Raw genomic sequence first — 19,310 nt, 5'->3', positions numbered from 1 at the left:
TAATAGGTATTTCTTTAAACACATACCACATGCAGATTCCTTTACAACAGCTAGGTTCTTTTTATTTTCACAAGATGTTTTCATCAGTTTGCAAGTGGTAGGATATGTAGATCCATCAGAACCACAAACTGGTTTAAAATCATCATCGTTGCACACTGGACATACACATTGAGTTGACTGGTCACTTAACAATACACATTTGCTGTAAGAGTTACACGGACCTTCTTTGCATGGATCTAAACGGGAAGGTAACAGATTTGTGATTATTCGATCTAACTAATAGTATTATTGTTCCGGCAAAGAAAACATTTCAAAGTAATACTATATTTACCTGGTAAAGTTTTAGCGACAACAGGATCAATCAATTTATCAACATCGTCAATATTTTCAAAAACAAACAGTTTGCTTGGGTCATCAACAAAAGCTCTGAAAGATTTACCATCTCCATCAATGGCAACAATAATAAGATTGACACTGTTCTTCTTAATTTTATCAACATTTTCCTTAACGTTTGCCATATTTACATTGCCACTAACAAACAGCACCAAAGTCTTCGGAACATTTTGTCTAGCACCATTATCACTGCTGTAAACATCATTCGCAATAATCTTCAATGTTTGTTGCATACCTGTTGCTGCGCCTGGATTTTTCATTTGCTCAAAGTAAGATTTTAAAATTTGCACGTCTTGTGATGTTGAGAATGGGAAGGATATTTTGGTGGTAGGACCATAGAGGATACCAGTGACCAGTGTTTGCTCGCGATGTATTCTGTAACTCTTTAGCATTTGCGATATAAATGTAACTTGCTTCTTAAACAGTTCATTGTTGCTTCTATCAGTTCCACTTACAGCGAAAGCTAAGTCGAGTTTAACGCCTAGAAGGTAATTTATAAAAATAAAAATAACTTTATTCCGAGGTAAACATAACGACATCCGTCCAAAATTATGAAAAATCCTAACCTTTTCCTCTCATATCTTTTTCTACTTGCCCTAACACCTCTGGAAGTTCTTTAAATGATTTTATAACAGTTACTAAGTCATCAGGGATCGAGAGCTCGGTAACAACATCCTTCTCTATGTTCATGCCCACAACAATAATATTGACGTTTCGGCCTTTCAATTTCCTTGCACTCATGATAAAATTAGCGTCTTTAGTTGGATTGATTTCATTGCCTGTAATAACTACCAACGTTTTTTCAGCTTCTTTTCTGCTGCCAGAAACAGTGGTGAAAAGTTTGTTGTTAACATAGTCTAGAGCCTTTCTTAAATCCCTCTCACCACCAACTTTTACTGTCAAACGCAACTTTTCGAGTACTGTAGGTTCCTGTCTTCCTAAATTGAAATCAATGGCAGTCTTTACATTATTTCCGAAGTTTGCTACAGAAACATGCGTTTTTGTTGGTGCTATTTTAAGTGATGATATTGCAGCTTGCACAAAGTTCTTCATCTCTTTGAAGCTGGCGCCGGTGATAGATTTAGAGGAATCAAGAAGAAACACAACGTCCATGTCATTCTTAATGCCTAAAACATATAATTGTAACAATATTGAATATTTGAGAGTGGAAGGAAATTCTGTACTATGTCATAGTTTCACAAGAAAGAAAACGTTTATTGTTTCTAAATATTTTGGCTTACCACAAGCTTTAACTTTTGTAACGAGTATAGATTTCTTCTTTTCACAAGCATCTTTCTTCAAGTAACATTCATTTGCATAGGTATGTCCATTATCACCACATACTGGAGAATATGCAGTAGATGTACACACTGAGCAAATGCATTCGGCTTTTCCATCAGATGTTGAGATGCAGGTTGCATGATAAGTACACGATCTCTCCTTGCAAGGATCTAAAAAAAGGAATATTCATAAAATCATATCGTAGTAAAAAAAAGATTCACTAAATATTGTCTGTTTTATTTATACGCAATTGACATTTCCAGGAATTTTTGTTCCACATTTAAATCTAGTAATGAATTGGTGCGCTCAGTAGATTGTCCCTTTTACTTTAACTTTTGTTGAAAAAAAAGTGAGAACGCAGAGAAACAGAAAAACGCAGAGGTGAAATCAGAAGTTTAGATGCCACTGCCATTTCTAATTTCTCTAAGATTATAAACACAACTGATGTAATCAGATCAAAAGAATCACCTTTTATGGAAGCTTTTGTAACTTCAGGAACTTTAGTCGCCAATTCATCAATATTTTGAATATAAATCACGCTTGTTGAATCACTAGCAAGCTGTTTCGTATCACTTTCTGATAAGTTTGGACCGACACCAACAATTACAACCTTGTTGTTTTCTTCAAGAAGCTGAATATTCTTTCTTGTGTTGTCATTTATTTGTTCTTTGTTATCAAGAAATATTACAATAGTTTTTGCAATGCCTTTTCGTGCACCAGATGACACTAACAAAATTTCATTCCTCACAGCCTGCAAAGCGGTGACCACACCTGTTCCAACATTCCCGAATAGAACATTTCCAAATAGATATTTAGCCTCGACATTGTCCTTAACTTCATTAATATAAAGCTTAGTATTAGCTCCGTAGGTTACCAATCCAGGTAGCATGCCTTTCTGACCGATCACATAAGTGTCAAATAATTTAAGCATGAATTCTTGTTGTTCATAGTACTTTTCACGTGCATCTGGACCTGTTGCTCCAACAACGAATACCATGTCTAATTTTGGCTTGGCTATGTGAAAAAATAAAATGTAACAATAACAAGGTGAATAAAGTTGACCAAATTTCTCAAATATTCAATTGGTCCAATTAAACTTATCGTGATTTCTGCCATAGACAAAGGATACAACAATCTTAGTTAAAAGAACTTCTTAGATGTATGGATTAGACCTTTCAGCACATTGGCAGAATTTTACAGTACACCGTTTTGCTGAAGCACCATAGTAGCAAATTTTATACTTACATGCTAATTTTCCAATCGATTTTTCCAACTTATCAAGTACGTCTGGTAATTTGTCTTCATCATCTGCAATAATTTTAACATCAAATTCATTAAAGATATCATTAGCATCTCCAACAGATACTACGATAGTCTCGACATTTGGTAGCTTCTTCTTTAATCTGTCTAGTTGATTTCTGTCAATGCTGGATCCTTGTGTGTAAAGTAGTAAAATATTCTTTTCCTTGTTAAAAATATCATTCAGTATATTTGATTTGACGTGAGTAACCAGCTTATTGAAATCTGCATCACCAGCAATTTTGTTGATATCAAATATAGCACTTTGAATAGCTTTTACATTTTGGTCATCCTTAAACGACCAAATATCTTCTGGTTGGTTTGCAAATGTTACGATACTGACTTTAGTAGCATTGGCTGCAATGTTGTAAGATTCCAAAGATGCTCTTGCTAATTGTTTTAATTCTGCAAATTTCTTTGTTGTCACACCATCAGAAATATCAAATGCATAGATCAAATTTAAATTTTCCGTGATTCCTAATAAAAACATAAGAGGCTGTGCACTAAAGATTATAAATTTCCATTTAAGAATATCATAATTGATAAGTACTTGATAATATAACGAAAAAAAGTCTTAAATACATACCACAGGGTTTGTTCTTAACGCTGATAATATTAACTTCTTTTTTACATGCTTCTTCAACCATTTTGCATTTTGATGCATATGTCTTTCCGTTACTTGCACATACTGGAGAATAAACATCCAATTTTGAACAAACCGGACACATACACTGAGTGTTTGTGAGACTGATAGCCACACATTTACTTCCATAGTCACACTTTCGTTTCTCACAAGCATCTAGGAAAAGAAAAACAAGTTTGGGTTAGCTACTGACCAATTAGTGTACCTATTGACAAAACCACACTTTCACCGATACCAACCTGAGAACAGAGCGCTAGTAATTGACTTTATATCCTTCTTGGCAGCATCTAAATCATCTGGGAAAAACCAAGCATCTGTATTAGGTGTGTTATTTTTGACTTTGTTTTTATCAATGTCCTTTCCCTGAGTTATAATCACAATTCGGACGCCACCACCTTTAAGTTTATTTAATGCATCAACTAAGTCACTTTTCTTTCCTAGCTCCTCATCCAAGAAGATAAGCAGTGTTTTTCGAACACCAGGGCGAGCACCATTTTGACTTTTAAAGAGTTCATCCCGAGCCTTGCGTAACATATTCACAAAATTTCTGTCTAAACCAGGGTTTACAATCTTTTGAATCGATGTTATAGCGGACTCCCTTGTTAACGCGTTTTCAAATGATAACACGACTTTTGGACTTCTATCATAAACCATAACGCTCGGGAGAACTGATGATGGACCAATATTCAATCTTCTTAGTATGTCATTTACAATTGTCTTTTGATCTTTAAACATCTCTACATAATTAGAACTAGATGCCCCAAGTATGATACCAAGGTCAAGTTTCCGAGCACGACCTATTGAAACAAATTTGTTATTGAAAAGTTCAGGATTTATTCTAGGCACATTAAAAAAGCTGATATCAAGTAAATGAATTTCATAAAAAACAAAAGTTTAAGAAAACACAGTGGTATTATTATATTTAAGAATCAAATAGAAGAAGCAAGGAAAACAACGCCGATTTGCTACTTAAATAACCAATTAACTACACAATCATAAAAAGAAACTTTTACAAGAACAATAGCAAATACTATACCTATAGATTCTACGATTTCTTTTTCCAGTGGACCAATTTTATCAACTAAATCATCAGGATCACTTTTGATCACCTTATCAGGATTACTAACAATATTATTAGCATCTGGATTATCTTCACTTCCAATAGTAACTACAATAACCTTCACACCTCTTTCTTGTAATTTCTTTGCTGCTTTTGGAAGTTCAGCTTTACCAGAAGTATCTTCTTCACCCGTTGTTAACAAAATTAAAACTTGAGAAGCATCTTGTCTTGCACCACCACTTAGAGCAAACATTTGAGAGTCTACTGTACGAATAGCTTTTTGCATTTGACGACGACCACCAGTTAATGATAACTGTTTAAGATTTCTTACGATTGTTGATTTGTGATTACCGTATCGTAAAGACAGTTTAACAGTTGCGCCATTTCCATACTGCAATAATCCAACATGAATCTTTTCGGGTGAGATTGTATACACTTCAAGAGATTTCTCAACAAATGACTTCATTTTATCTAGAACGTCTTTAGTCACACTAGCAGATGTATCAACAGCATACACGATGTCTACATTACCAACCACTCCTAAAATAAATCGACAAATTTTACTTGCAAAATAAAGATTCTCATTAAACAAAAATATGGCTAACTGAAAAGCACAAGCTGACATATCCAATCTCGCAAAATCAATAAAATACTTTTATTTCAGTTTTAGGCACAGATATTAGAATCCTTAAAACCTATAAATGTCCACCTGTTACTTAAATGTACATAATATAATTAAAAGACTACCACAAGGTGCATCCTTCACAATTCTTAGTTTCGTCTTCTCAGCACAAGCTTTTTTCTTCAGTTTACAAGTGGAAGGGTATGTGTGACCATCAGTTCCACAAACCGGTTTAAATTCATCGTCTTTACATGTGGGACACACACAGTCAACAGACTGGTCTTTCAATGATACACATTGTCCATAAAATTCACAGGGTTGTTCTTTGCATGCATCTAAATAACACAAAGCAAAATTTAAACACGTCTGTAAGCTGTTACTTAACAGCAGATGTTTAAAACTATCACGATTTTTTAAAAAATAATAAAATGTTACCTGGCAAGCTTTCGGTGACAACAGGATCAACCAGCTTGTCAACATCATCAACATTTCCAAACACAAACAGCTTCTTTGGATCAACAAATGCTCTGAAAGGTTTACCATCGCCATTAATAGCAACAATTATTAAATCAACACCGTTTGCTTTAATTCTATCTATTTCGTCATTCACATTGGTGACATCAGCATTCTTATTCACAAACAGTATTAAGGATTTGGGTGCATTTTTACGCGCATTGTTTTCTGCTGTGAACACAGATTTTAAAACCAGCTGCAATGCTTTCTTTAGGTTAATTCCATCTCCAGGATTTTGCATCCGTTTGAAATTAGATTGAACAATGAGAATGTCTTGTGTGTTTGAAAACGGAAAATTGATTTGCGGATCTGTTCCATACACAATTCCACTGACAAGTGTAGATTTCGGATGTATTTGATACTTCTTAATCATGTTGAAAATAAAATCTTTTTGTTTCTCAAACAACGCATTATTAGATTTGTCCGTTCCACTCACAACAAAACTAAGATCAAGAGTTCTTCCTGAAAAAAAGACATGTTTGTGTTCAATATTTTATTTAAATACTTAATGAATTTTTATACCATTTTCTTTTTGAAAGCATCTTGCATTTAATTACATTTAAGTATGTGAGCAACATACTAAGTTATTTTAGTACGTTGCTTTATACTGGTTACATAGTAATAAATTATTTTAGCAATGCTACCTTTCCCTCTAATGTGCTTTTCGACTTCACCAAATTTTCGTGGAAGTTTATCAAAACCAGTTAGGGTAGTGATAAGGTTATCTGGATTTGCAAACTCTGTCTGCACATTATTGTCAATATTCACACCAACCACAACAATCTTTGTATTTTGATCCTTCAGTTTTCTTGCACTAGGAACAAAGTTTGTATCCTTGTAAAGGTTAACTTCATTTCCTGTTATGATAACTAAGACTTTATCAGCATCTTTTCTTCCACCTGTTGCACTGTTAAATATCTTTTGATTTACAAACTCTAAAGCTTTCCCCAGATTTCGCTGACCGTTTTCTTTAGTTGTATCACTGAGCTTTCTTGCTAACACCTCTCTATACACACCAGTATCCAAATCAACAATTGCATTGGTTTCTTTTGCAAATGTTACGATAGAAACACGTGTCTTTTTCGGTGAAATTTCAAATGATCTTAACGCTGCCGTAACATAATTTTTTATGTTGGTGAAGCTTGATTGTGTTATAGAGTTAGAAGCATCTAACATGAAGACAACATCCATATTTGGTTTAATACCTGAAATGAAAAATGGGAAATATAGTTGTTACGAGAAGATATTTGTATTGCCGACATGAATGTTGGAATCTTAGATTGTAAAAGCTAACACGAACCGCAAGGTTGATCTTTAGCCATTTTTATATCCTTCTTTTTCTCACAAGCATCTTTCTTCATGTAACATTCATTAGCATAGGTATGTCCATCATCACCACATACTGGAGAATATTGAGTAGAGGTACAAACTGGACATACACATTCAACGTTTCCATTCGTCCTCGAAATGCAGGTTTCAGACTTGGTGCATGGATTTTTCTTACATTTGTCTAAAAGAAAAACGTATAATAAATTTAGCTATTTCTGACGGCAAATAAAACAAAGAAGAAATGACTGAAGCAGTTGTAACACCAATTAAGAAACCGATAACAAGAGAAAACATTAATGACCATCACAATAAACAAACAAACAAAAAAAAAGAAATACACCGAGAAGCAACAATGGATACCTTTTACTAACGAACTTGTTATAGAATCTACATTCTCATTTAAATCAGTTGGTTGAGGTATGTATTTCACATTGTCCGGATCATCAACAATTCCCCTTATATCATTTTCTTTCAAACCAGGGCCAATACCAACCAGTAAAACGTTAAACTTCTTGTCTTTCAGCGCTTTTATTCTGTTAGTTAATTCGTCATTTATCTGAGCTTTGTTGTCCACAAATATCACTACAGATTTCTGAACATTTTCACGTGCGTAAATAATCATTTCGTTCTGAACTTTTCGTAAAGCAATTTCTAAATCGGCGCCAGAGTCCTGGAATCTTAATTTCAAAAATCTCTCTATTGCACTCTTTTTGTTATTGACATCACCAATATTAACGATACTCTTGGCTCCATATGTAACTACACCAGGTAACATGTCATCGTCAGATATCTTGTAATTGTCAAACGATTTAACGATAAAGTCAATTTCGTTTTTGAAAACAGTTTTGTCGTTTGCACCAACAACAAAAATAAGATCTAGTTTGGGTGATTTGCCTAAAAAATATATTTATCACTATTAAGATAACACAAAGATTGGATGACGATACACGATAAAACAACTATTCCTAAAGGGTAGCAGAATGATGGTACTAAATTTACCGCAAATGTATTACGTACCAATTACTTTTGATACAGCTTCTTCAATGTCTCCTAATGTTTTAGGAAGTTCATTTTCATCGTTTTTAATTATTTTTATATCAAAACCATTAAATATACTATAAGGATCTCCAATAGACACCACAATTGTTTCAAACCCTGGTAGCTTTTTTCCAATATCCACTAGTTGACTGCCATCAATGCTAGACCCTTGAGTAAATAACAACAAAATGTTCTTTTCTTGACCCAAAGCGTTCTCTGTTGTGATTGACTGTATTTGCTTTATAACTTGAGCGAAATCTGCCTTGGTAGTTTCTTTACCAATATCATAGATGGCACTTTGAACTGCTTTTATTGTTTGTGTATCCTTCACCGACCATATATTCTTTGATTTCTTTGCAAATGAAATAACATTCACATTTGTGTCATTGGATGATATGTAATAAGACTGTACAGATGCTTTGGCTAACTCCTTAAGTTGCTTCATTTGTTGGCTTGTTACACCAGAGGATGAATCAATAGCGATAAATAAGTTGAATTTGTCTTTGACACCTATAATCAAGCATATAGAGATGTTTCAGATAAACAGGAAAACACAAGAAGTTCAATACCTGAGAGACTAAAGTTTTCAGATACACATAATTATAGTACAGAGCCAATCCATTTTAAATGTAACATGTCAACATATATGTAATCTGAAAAATAACTGCAAAACAAACATACCGCACGCATTGTCTTTAGCTACATGTATATCTTTCTTTTGATTGCATGATGCTTGTTGTAGTAGACACGGGGTAGCGTATGTTCTTCCATTACTACCGCACACTGGTTTATATATTTCTGTGTAAGGACAAACTGGACACATACACTGAGTTGTTCTGTCATTCATCGTCACACATTTGCCGTAGTTTTTGCACTTCTTGCTGCTGCAGTGATCTAAAGGAAGTATTTGTATCGTAAGAAAACTTTTGTCTCTAATATTTTCACTTTTGTTTTTATTTGCAAAGCGAAAAAGGTTACATAAAATTAAATAGTTACCTTTCAGCAATGCATCAATGATATCATTTACTTTCTTCTTCATTCCATCTAAATTCTTAGTTGGAAAGAGTTTATTCATATTGGGTATAGTATCTTTAACCTTATCTGTATCCACATTTTCACCTTGAGTGACAATCACGAATTTTACACCATCTCGCCTCATGTTCTTCATTACATTAACAATATCACTATTTATTTGCGGATTCTTGTCCAAAAATACTAGAACAGATTTTTCAATGCCTGCACGTGCTCCATTCTTCACATTAAACAGATCGTCCTTCACTTTCTCGAGAGCTTTCAATAAATCAACGTTTGGTCCAGGATTACGAATTCTGTTAACTTCAACTTTCGTTTTGTCCGTGTTTGTGATACTTCCTATTGAGATAGCCAAGATAGGTTGTTGGGCACTCAAAACCACTCCTGGAAGTATGCCAGATGAGCCAAGCTTCAGTCTGGAAAGCATGTCAATAACAAATGCTTTCTGATCTTTAAACGTATTCTGATAATCCGCACCTGCTGCCCCAAGTATAATACCAAGGTCAAGTTTATCACTCATTCCTGAAAACATTATAACAGTGACTATTTTAGCAAATAATAAAGTGAAAATATAACATAGCAAGACATTACACAAAACTTACCTATAGATTTCCCTATTTCCGTCTCTAATTTTCCAATTTTATCAACTAAATCATTCGAATCAGTTTTGATAACTTTATCAGGATTACTAACAATATCATTGGCATCTGGATTATCTTCACTTCCAATAGTAACTACAATAACCTTCACACCTCTTTCTTGTAATTTCTTTGCTGCTTTTGGAAGTTCAGCTTTACTAGAAGTATCTTCTTCACCCGTTGTTAATAAAATTAAAACTTGAGAAGCATCTTGCCTAGCACCACCACTTGGAACAAACATTTGAGAGTCTACTGCACGAATAGCCTTTTGCATTTGACGAGGACCACCTGTTAATGATAATTGTTTAACCTTTTGAGTAATCGTTGACTTATCATTACCATCAAGCAAAGACAATTTAACATTTACACCATTGCCATATTGTAACAATCCAACGTGCGTGTCTTTAGCAGAAACAGTGTACACTACAAGTGATTTCTCAACGAAAGATTTCATCTTTCTAAAGATACTATCATCTACTTCACGTGATGTATCAATCGCATAAACAACATCTAACGGTCCAGGAAGGCCTAAAAAAGAATACGATTTATTCATTATTTATTACCAAATCTTCCTCTTGATTTAGATAACATATCAGAAAAAGAACAAATTTGGAGAAAAGCTCAAGTTATTCAAACCTACCACAGGCACTTTTCTTTACAATTAATATCTCCCTTCTCTGTTGACAAGATGTTCTCATTAGTTTGCATGACGATATATAAGTTGTTCCATCAGATCCACAGACTGGATTAAATGCATCATCTTTACATATAGGACATGTGCAGTCACTTGATTGTAGGCTTAGTACTAAGCATTTACTGTAGAATTTACATGATCTCGCTTTGCATGGATCTAAAAAGTCATTTTTTATTACTAAAATAATTATATACAATATAATGCATATACAATAACAATTATACAATAAAAGACTGTAGTCGCAACATTTTGAGCAAGTTAAAAAAATTCTAGGTTTCTTACAGAAACAACCTAAAAAAGCAAAAGCATTTGATTAACATTTCTGTAAATAATTTATATATTTTGTTTTATATTTTTGTTTTATATATGTATGGATAATTTTGCACACTCTTAAATTGCCCACAGACAAAAGCACATGATTACTGATGTTAGCACATTGTTCATATATATAAAAACTGCACAAAGAAAAACAATAGTAAAGAAATAATATAAGCATACCTGGTAAAGTAGCATCTACGACGGGACTAATCAGCTTTTTCGTGTCATATGCATTATTAAATACAAACAGTTTGCTAGGGTCATCAACAAATCTTCTAAAAGGTTTACCATCTCCATCAATAGCAACAATGATCAAATTAACACCATCTTTTCTTAGAATTTCTATATTTTTGTTCAAATTGGATGTATCTGCATCTTTATTTATAAAAAATACTACAGATTTTGGTGCATTGTTTCGAGCTCCATTACTTGTAGTAAATACTTTCCTTTTTAAAAGATCTAGTGCTTTGTCAGGATTTAAGCCTTTGTCCACATTTTGAGTTCTTTTCAATTCTGATTGTACATCTTCCTGGTTTGATGACTGAGAGAATGTAAAGGAAACATCTGCATCATTTCCATATATAACACTACTTACGCGAGTTGAATCTTGACGTATATTGTACTTTTGAGTCATGTCAACAGCAAATAAGATTTGTTTTTGGAATAATTTGCTATTTGGTAAACCAGTACCACTAATGACGAATGCAAGGTCAAGTATTTCACCTAAAAACAATAAAAAAAAGTAATGAAATGCAATAAAATTTGATTGATATTTATATTAGCAATTTTGATAGAAAAGGACAATACCTTTCTCACGGATTTTCTTTTCAACATCTCCAAGGTACTTCGGTAGCTTGATGAAATCGTCAGGAACTGCTATCGTACTGTCTACACCAGAGAGCTTGGAAATAACATCTTCATTCGTATTTACCACTACAAAAACCAATTTTACGTTTTTGTCCTGTAATTTCTTCAAACTAGGCAAAAAATCAGTGTCTTTGTAATTATCCATTTCATTTCCTATGACAACAACCAACACTTTTTCAGCAAGATTTCTGCTCCCCGAGCCGACATTGAAAACGTTATCACCAATGAAGTTCAATGCTTCTCCTAAATCTCTCTGACCACCCAATTTAGTAAGACCAGTCAATTTTCCTTTCGCTTCTTCTGGTGATGTTCCACTCTTAAAATCAAACACACTTTTTACATCTTTTCCAAAATTGTTTACTGCAACATGTGTTTCAGATGGAGAAATATTTAAGGACGAAAATATTGCTTGAATGAAGGTTGATATTTTTTTTAAACCATGGACACTGACTGAATTAGAAGAATCCATCAAGAAAGCGATATCCATTTTCTTTGCTATTCCTATAATTACAGTAAAAATGTCATGGTGGAACTTACATTTCAAGAGTACTTGAGTTCGTCAATGAAGCGATTTAAAATATTTCTACTTAAAGGTTATTATCCCACAAAGCTGCGCGTTAGTCTTATCATATCAAGTAAGTAACACATAGATTGCATGCTCAACAACATAAAATGCTTACCACAAGCTTCATCTTTGGCAAGGGCAATCAACTTTTTCTTTTCACAAGCATCTTTCTTCATGTAACATTCATTTGCATAGGTATGTCCATTATCACTGCATACTGGAGAATAGTTTGTAGATGCACATACTGGGCATGCACATAGCGTTTTTCCATTTGATTTGGGGACACACACCGAATAAAACTCGCATACAGTTCCTTCACATTTATCTAAGTAGGCAATTGTATATAATTATAATGGAAGTTTAGTTACCTACCCAAATCACAGAAAATAGTGATGAAAGACATTTTGTGCTACAAACTTAAATCACATATCACACTTTACAACACCAATTGGAAATTATTATTAACAGTTTAATAAAATACCAACCTTCAGACAATAGCTTTCCTACTTCAGCAACTTGATCAGTTAACATAGTCGGGCGAGATACATAAATCACGTCAACATTATCAGATGAAAGCTTAGTTGCTGTATCCGCTGTAATATCTGGACCAGTTGCTACTATTACAACGTTAATGTTCTTGTCTTCAAAATCCTTTATATGATTACGTAAATTATCATTAATCTGATCTCCATTGTCTACAAAGAGCAAAACGAATTTAGGTACGTTCTTGCGGGCTCCTTTTTCTGTAGTAAGTACATCACTAGCAGATCTTTGTAAGGCTACAACTGCATTAGTTCCTGAGTCAATAAAACGAAGTTTTCTAAAGATATCAACAGCATCATTCTTGTTTGAAACGTCGCCAATATTGATAACACTTCTAGCGCTATAGGTAACTAGCCCAGGTAGCATATCTTTGCTTGAGATTTTGTACTCATCAAAGAGTTTTGTGACAAATTCCTTTTGTGTCTTAAATGTTTGTTCAGCATTTTGACCTGTTGCACCAAGGATAAATACAACATCCAGTTTAGCTTTCTTTCCTATAAACACAGAAATAATCGGATATTAATTAGACGTACATTTAGTATTCTTATCTTCGTTTATTCAGCATTGATATTTATTTACCTAATAATTTTATAATGTTTTTCTCTAATTCACCCAGGATCTTTGGTATATTGTCTGCATTTTCTTCAACAATTGTGGCATCAAATTTATCACCAAATATATCGTTAGGATCTCCAATAGTTACAACCACTGTTTTAATGTCAGGTAAAGTTGCCTTTAATCTTTCCATATGGTTTGGTTTAATGCTATTACCCTGTGTAAATACAGTTAGTATATTCTGTGAACCTCCTTGTATGCCTCTAACATTTGATTTAATGTAGGAGATCACGTCCTCAAAGTCAGCATGACCATTTCCTTTTATGATTTTTTCGATTGCAAATTGAGCAGATTGGATACTTCGCTCGTCAGAAACTTTTAGGATGTGTTTAGTGCTCTCATCAAAACTTAAGACATCGATCTTTGTACCATTTGAGGATATTTTGTATGATCCCAAGGTTGCTTTTGCGAGATCTTTTAATTTTCGTAAATTCTTTGGTGTCATTTTGTCAGAATTATCAAAAGCATAAATCAAATGTACATTTTCGGAGATACCTGTAGTAGCAAAGAAAAAAAAAAAGGTTGATGTAAAAATTATAAATGGAATGGTAGAAAAAATAAATAAATAAATAAATATTTGCCATACCACATGCTCCTTCTTTCGTTGTTTTCACAGTTTGTTTGTGTATGCAAGAGTGGTGAGCCATTCTACATTTTGTTGCGTATGTCCTTCCATCATCACCACATACAGGCGAGTATTCTTCTTCAGGTGAACATTCTGAACATAAGCACTGTGTTTTTAGGTTGGTTGTCACAACACATTTTCCACCTTTTTCGCAAGTTTTTCCCTCACATTGATCTAAAAGTTTCAATAAAGTTGACGATGAGGTGAGAAAACAGCTGCTACAATAATAATGCTTGTAAAGATTGCAGCCCTCTAAAGATTTTGAAATAAAAAAATCTTCTTTATTGCACAAGAAATAAAAATGTCGACTCTGAAAAGCAGAAAAATGTCACAGTAATACAATACGAAGTAGAACTTATAATTTGGTAATGCCTGGTCATCGAAATTAACATAGACTTAAGTTAAGCTACCTACCAGGCAACAACGCAGCAATGATGTCTTTTATAGCATCCACAGCTGCATCAGAATCATCAGGGAAAAACCATTCTTTTGCGTTAGCTGTTGCATTTTTAACCTTTGTCTTGTTTGTGTCCTTACCTTGCATAACAACTACAATTTTAACACCTGCTTCTTTCAGTTCCTTAACAGCATTGGATAGTTCACTACTTTTCTCTGGTTCTTTATTCAGGAAGATTAATAAAGACTTCGGAACACCAGTTCGCGCACTTTTTTGATTTTTAAATAAATCATTTTTAGCCTTGTACAAAGCATTGTATAACAGTTCTTGCGAGCCAGGATTAGTGATCTTAAGAAGTTCTCTAATAGCATCGGATTCTGTTAATACATCACCGATAGAAATAGAGATCCTAGGATTTTCGCCATTGACAATTACGCCTGGTAATACACTCGATGAACCAATATACAGTCTAGCAAACATATTTTTCACAAATGATTTTTGATCTTTAAATATCTGCAAGTAGTCTGCACCAGATGATCCAAGTATGATGCCAAGATCAAGTTTTTCTTTTTTACCTACAAGAAACAATTGTTAATCTTGGTCAGTCCTATAGATGATAAATATCACCAAAAGAACAATGTCTTCAGGCCATTTCTTTAATCCTGACTAATGAAAGAAATCGTTCAGACTTGAACTTTTAAAAATCCTCCAAGTAACTGAGTATACAGTATTACAATATTTATGAAAAAAGAATACATTCCTTACCAAGATATTTTCCTATTTCTTTTTCCAATTCACCTATTTTATCAAGTAATTTATCTGGATCACTTTCAATAACTTTATCAGGATTTTTGACTATCTGACTTGCATCTGCGTTATCTTCACCTCCAATAGTAACAACTACAACTTTAATACCTCTGCCTTGTAACTTCCTTGCTGCTTTAGGAAGATCAGCTGTACCAGAAGTATCTTCTTCACCAGTTGTCAATAAAATCAAAACTTGAGAAGCATCTTGTCTTGCACCACCACTTGGAACAAACATTTGAGAGTCTACTGTACGAATAGCCTTTTGCATTAGACGAGGACCGCCCTTCAATGATAATTGTTTGATATTCTGAGCAACCAACGACTTCTCAATACCATTTTGCAAGGATAATATAACATTCGCACCATTTCCATATTTCAACAATCCAACATGTGTATCTTTGAAAGAAATATTGTACAATTCAAGCGATCTTTCAATGAAGGTTTTCATTTTTCTCAAGGTATCGTCATTAACATCCCTTGATGAATCAACAGCATAAACAACGTCCAATATTTCTTGGATACCTACATAAATATACTTTGTGTCATTATCACAGTTTAATTTAGAATACTTCAAATAAAAAAAAAATAAAAAAATAGAACTAACTAAAACGGCAAAAATGCCAACAACAAAGAAATATAATCAGACTAGAAAACCATACCACAAACAGTACTTTTGACCACTGTTATTTCTTTCTCTTTTTCACAAGAAGTTTTCACTAATTTACAATTTGTAGCATACGTTACACCATCAGATCCACAAACAGGTTTAAATTTATCGCCTCCGCAAACTGGACATACACATTCAGTGGATTGATCACTTAATGGTATACATTTGCTGTTATGCTTGCACGTTTGTTTCTTACAGGGGTCTATATTGAAAAACAAGTAAAGTAAAATGATAACGCAGGGCCACAACTACGAATACCATCTATTAATCCTAAGCTAAGTTACAGTACACATACCTGGTAAGGTTGCTTTAGAAACATCATCAATTGACTTCGTTAGGCCATCAACATTCCCTAGGACAATCAAATTTTTAGGATCATCAACGAATGTGGTGAATGGCTTTCCGTCTCCATTGATAGCAACAATTATTAACTCAATATCTTCTTTTTTGATTTTATCAATATTATCACGAACATCTGATATATCAGCGTCTTTATGAACAAACAAAACAAGAGATTTAGAGACGTTTTCTCGAGCACCGTTAGTAGTCGTGTATACTGATGTTAATACTTCATCCAAAGCCGCTTTTAGATTACGCCCTTTTCCAGGATTATTCATCTTTTCCAGGAATGACTTAATTATTTGTCGACTTTGACCGGTTGAAAAACTAAATTCAACTTTTGCATTATTTCCATACACAACGCTACTTATTAGCGTCTGCTTCGGATCAAATTTGTAATTCTTCAGCATGCCTTCTATGAATTCGATTTCCTTTTTATACAATTTGTCGTCGTCTGTGCCACTTACAATAAACGCCAGATCAAGTGTTGCATCTAAAAGACAATAGAGATTAATAATTTACTATTTTGTCTTTTTGATATCACTTAGAGTACGCTATTTTTATAACCATAAACTAAGATAAAAATACCTTTTCCTCTGATATTTTTCTCCACATCACCCAAAGAATCGGGAAGTTTATTAAAGTTTGGTAAATTTGTAACCAGGTCATCTGGCTTTGACAGTTCCTTTATTACATCTTGATCAATGTTGACTCCAACCACAACGATTTTCACGTTTCGATCTTTTAATTTTTTAACACTATCTACAAAATCTGTATCTTTAAAGGGATTAACTTCATTTCCAGTTATGATAACAAAGACCTTTTGGACATCATTTCTACTACCAGATGCTGTACCAAAAATATTTGTATTGACAAATTTGATTGCTTTCTCAATATCTCGAATATTTCCCTTTTTCTGCGCAGCATTAACTTTCCTTTTAATTACCGTTGTATCTTTTCCAGCTATAAAGTCAACGACTGTCTCAGTTTCATTTCCAAAATTAACAACAGCAACATGTGTCTTAGATGGTCGCACATCTAACGTGGAGATTGCTGCAAGGATATACGCTTTTATCTTTTTAAAGCTTTCGCCAGTTATAGATTTAGATGAATCAATCAAGAAAACGAGATCCATGTCTTTTTTAACACCTAAATGAAAATAAAATATTTAAAAGTTTTTCATCATAAACGAAAAGTGTTACCTTAGGTAAAGAAATTTTTTTGAGGAATTTTTTTTTGCGATTGTTTAACATATTCAAAATTGAACTGCCTAGTTTTTCCCTTTTTGCATCAAAAACATAATCGCAACATTGTTGCACAGACAATATTATTTCAGGTCTCAAAAATAAGTTCTGCAAAAAGATTTTACCTTAAGATACTTTTAGCAAAAATAAATTTAACAAAATGAAGATTATAAAGTAACATACCACATGCTTTGTTCTTAGCAACACCGATTGATTTTTTCTTTTCACAAGCATCTTTCTTCATGTAACATTCATTAGCATAGGTATGTCCATTATCACCACATACTGGAGAGTATTCGGTAGATGTACACACTGGACATACACATTTTATTTTACTATCAGATGTTGAGATACAATTGGCATATGTCGGGCATGATATTTGGCGACATTTATCTGAAACGGAAGTTCTAAGTTGCTGAAGACTAGGCAGTACCAGCAGTGGTATTACAAATAAAAAGTATTTATTAACAATAAAATACAAAGCTATGTTATAAAATACCTTCCTTTACAGCATCAATGACATCCACTAACTTTTTCTCTAAATCATCAGAATTAGGAACAAATACAATTTTTACTGGATCTGATATGACCGTCCTTAAATCGTTCTGTGACAGATTTGGACCAATAGCTACAAAGCTGACATCAACTTTGTTTTTCGTCATCATATCAAGCTTATCCAATATGTCACTATTTATCTCATTTTTGTCATTGATAAAAATTAGAACAGACTTTGGAACACCTTTTCGAGCACCATGCGTTGTTAAAAGAATTTCACTCTGAACCTTTTCCAAAGCCACATTTAAACCCTTTCCTAAATCACTATATCGAAGGTTTGCAAATCGATTTAATGCAATTGTTTTATCTGACACTTCACCAAGTTTAATAATCGTTTTAGCTCCATACGTTACAACACCAGGCAACAATTCTTGGTCGGATATTTTGTACGTGTTTAGAAGCTTGGAAATGAAGAGTTGTACTTGCTTAAATATGTTCTCTGCATTCTGTCCATTGGCACCAACCACTAACACAAGGTCTAATTTACTGGCTTTTGCTATTATAAAAAATATATAAGAAATATCTAATATTCATAATTGATGTTAAACTTTATTATTAAAGGCTCTAGACAAACATACAAATGAGCAACATAGTAATTTTAATATATTCACAAATGTGACAGTATACCTGTTAACATTTCAATAGCTTTCTCCAGATCGCCGAAAGACTTTGGTAAATCATTGCCATCTTTTTGAATTATTTTTATATCAAAGTCTCCAAAGACATCAAAAGGATCTCCAATGGAAATAACAATCAGTTTCAGTCCAGGTAAATGGTTTTTGAGGTCTTTTAGTTGGCTTGAATCGATACTTTCACCTTGTGTGAGTAGTATCAACACTTTCTTTGAGGAAACTGTTACATCTTGCAACGTTTTAGTGGTAATATAATTTTGAAGCGATGTAAAATCTGCCTTTCCATCAGCATTTTCAACACTGTCAATTGCAGCATTAACTGATTTGATAGACTGATCCTCGCTAAATTTGAGATTGTCTTTCGGCTGCATAGAAAAGCTAACCACGCTGACTTTGGTATCTTCAGACGATACCTTAAACGATTTTAATGGTGCTTTCGCGAATTCTTTTAATTGCCTTAACTGCTTGGATGTTACTCTGTCAGATGTATCAAAGGCATAAACGATGTTTACGTCAGCTATGGTTCCTAAAAGAAAAGCGCTAAATACGTGAATAGGAAATTAATCGCTTAGCAATGCCGTGCAGATAATTAGT

General features: G+C 33.6%; 1 protein-coding gene across 4 annotated transcripts in view; it reads right to left on the bottom strand.

The window, feature by feature from the left end:
• The window catches only part of LOC130640729 (uncharacterized), a 115,934-nt gene that overhangs the window by 19,149 nt on the left and 77,475 nt on the right, over window positions 1–19,310 (bottom strand). For all 4 annotated transcript variants that reach the window (XM_057447251.1, XM_057447252.1, XM_057447253.1 and 1 more), the window contains exons 117-149: window positions 18,712–19,242; window positions 18,029–18,580; window positions 17,713–17,922; window positions 16,874–17,434; window positions 16,242–16,778; window positions 15,939–16,148; window positions 15,238–15,801; window positions 14,490–15,047; window positions 14,037–14,249; window positions 13,415–13,945; window positions 12,778–13,329; window positions 12,408–12,617; window positions 11,668–12,228; window positions 11,041–11,583; window positions 10,489–10,698; window positions 9,813–10,376; window positions 9,175–9,732; window positions 8,860–9,072; window positions 8,158–8,688; window positions 7,501–8,034; window positions 7,112–7,321; window positions 6,456–7,016; window positions 5,734–6,273; window positions 5,424–5,633; window positions 4,653–5,216; window positions 3,856–4,413; window positions 3,560–3,772; window positions 2,920–3,450; window positions 2,143–2,688; window positions 1,635–1,844; window positions 960–1,520; window positions 332–874; window positions 27–236 (exon numbers count right to left, since the gene is read on the bottom strand). In XM_057447251.1, the coding sequence (XP_057303234.1) occupies window positions 27–236; window positions 332–874; window positions 960–1,520; window positions 1,635–1,844; window positions 2,143–2,688; window positions 2,920–3,450; window positions 3,560–3,772; window positions 3,856–4,413; window positions 4,653–5,216; window positions 5,424–5,633; window positions 5,734–6,273; window positions 6,456–7,016; window positions 7,112–7,321; window positions 7,501–8,034; window positions 8,158–8,688; window positions 8,860–9,072; window positions 9,175–9,732; window positions 9,813–10,376; window positions 10,489–10,698; window positions 11,041–11,583; window positions 11,668–12,228; window positions 12,408–12,617; window positions 12,778–13,329; window positions 13,415–13,945; window positions 14,037–14,249; window positions 14,490–15,047; window positions 15,238–15,801; window positions 15,939–16,148; window positions 16,242–16,778; window positions 16,874–17,434; window positions 17,713–17,922; window positions 18,029–18,580; window positions 18,712–19,242 (14,400 nt within the window). The remainder of the gene's footprint in view (window positions 1–26; window positions 237–331; window positions 875–959; window positions 1,521–1,634; window positions 1,845–2,142; window positions 2,689–2,919; window positions 3,451–3,559; window positions 3,773–3,855; window positions 4,414–4,652; window positions 5,217–5,423; window positions 5,634–5,733; window positions 6,274–6,455; window positions 7,017–7,111; window positions 7,322–7,500; window positions 8,035–8,157; window positions 8,689–8,859; window positions 9,073–9,174; window positions 9,733–9,812; window positions 10,377–10,488; window positions 10,699–11,040; window positions 11,584–11,667; window positions 12,229–12,407; window positions 12,618–12,777; window positions 13,330–13,414; window positions 13,946–14,036; window positions 14,250–14,489; window positions 15,048–15,237; window positions 15,802–15,938; window positions 16,149–16,241; window positions 16,779–16,873; window positions 17,435–17,712; window positions 17,923–18,028; window positions 18,581–18,711; window positions 19,243–19,310) is intronic.

This window comes from Hydractinia symbiolongicarpus, chromosome 4 (assembly GCF_029227915.1).
Source record: "Hydractinia symbiolongicarpus strain clone_291-10 chromosome 4, HSymV2.1, whole genome shotgun sequence".
NCBI classification, from domain to species: domain Eukaryota; kingdom Metazoa; phylum Cnidaria; class Hydrozoa; order Anthoathecata; family Hydractiniidae; genus Hydractinia; species Hydractinia symbiolongicarpus.
Note: the sequence above shows the minus strand (reverse complement) of the source record. Positions and strands in the feature narration are given on the sequence as shown.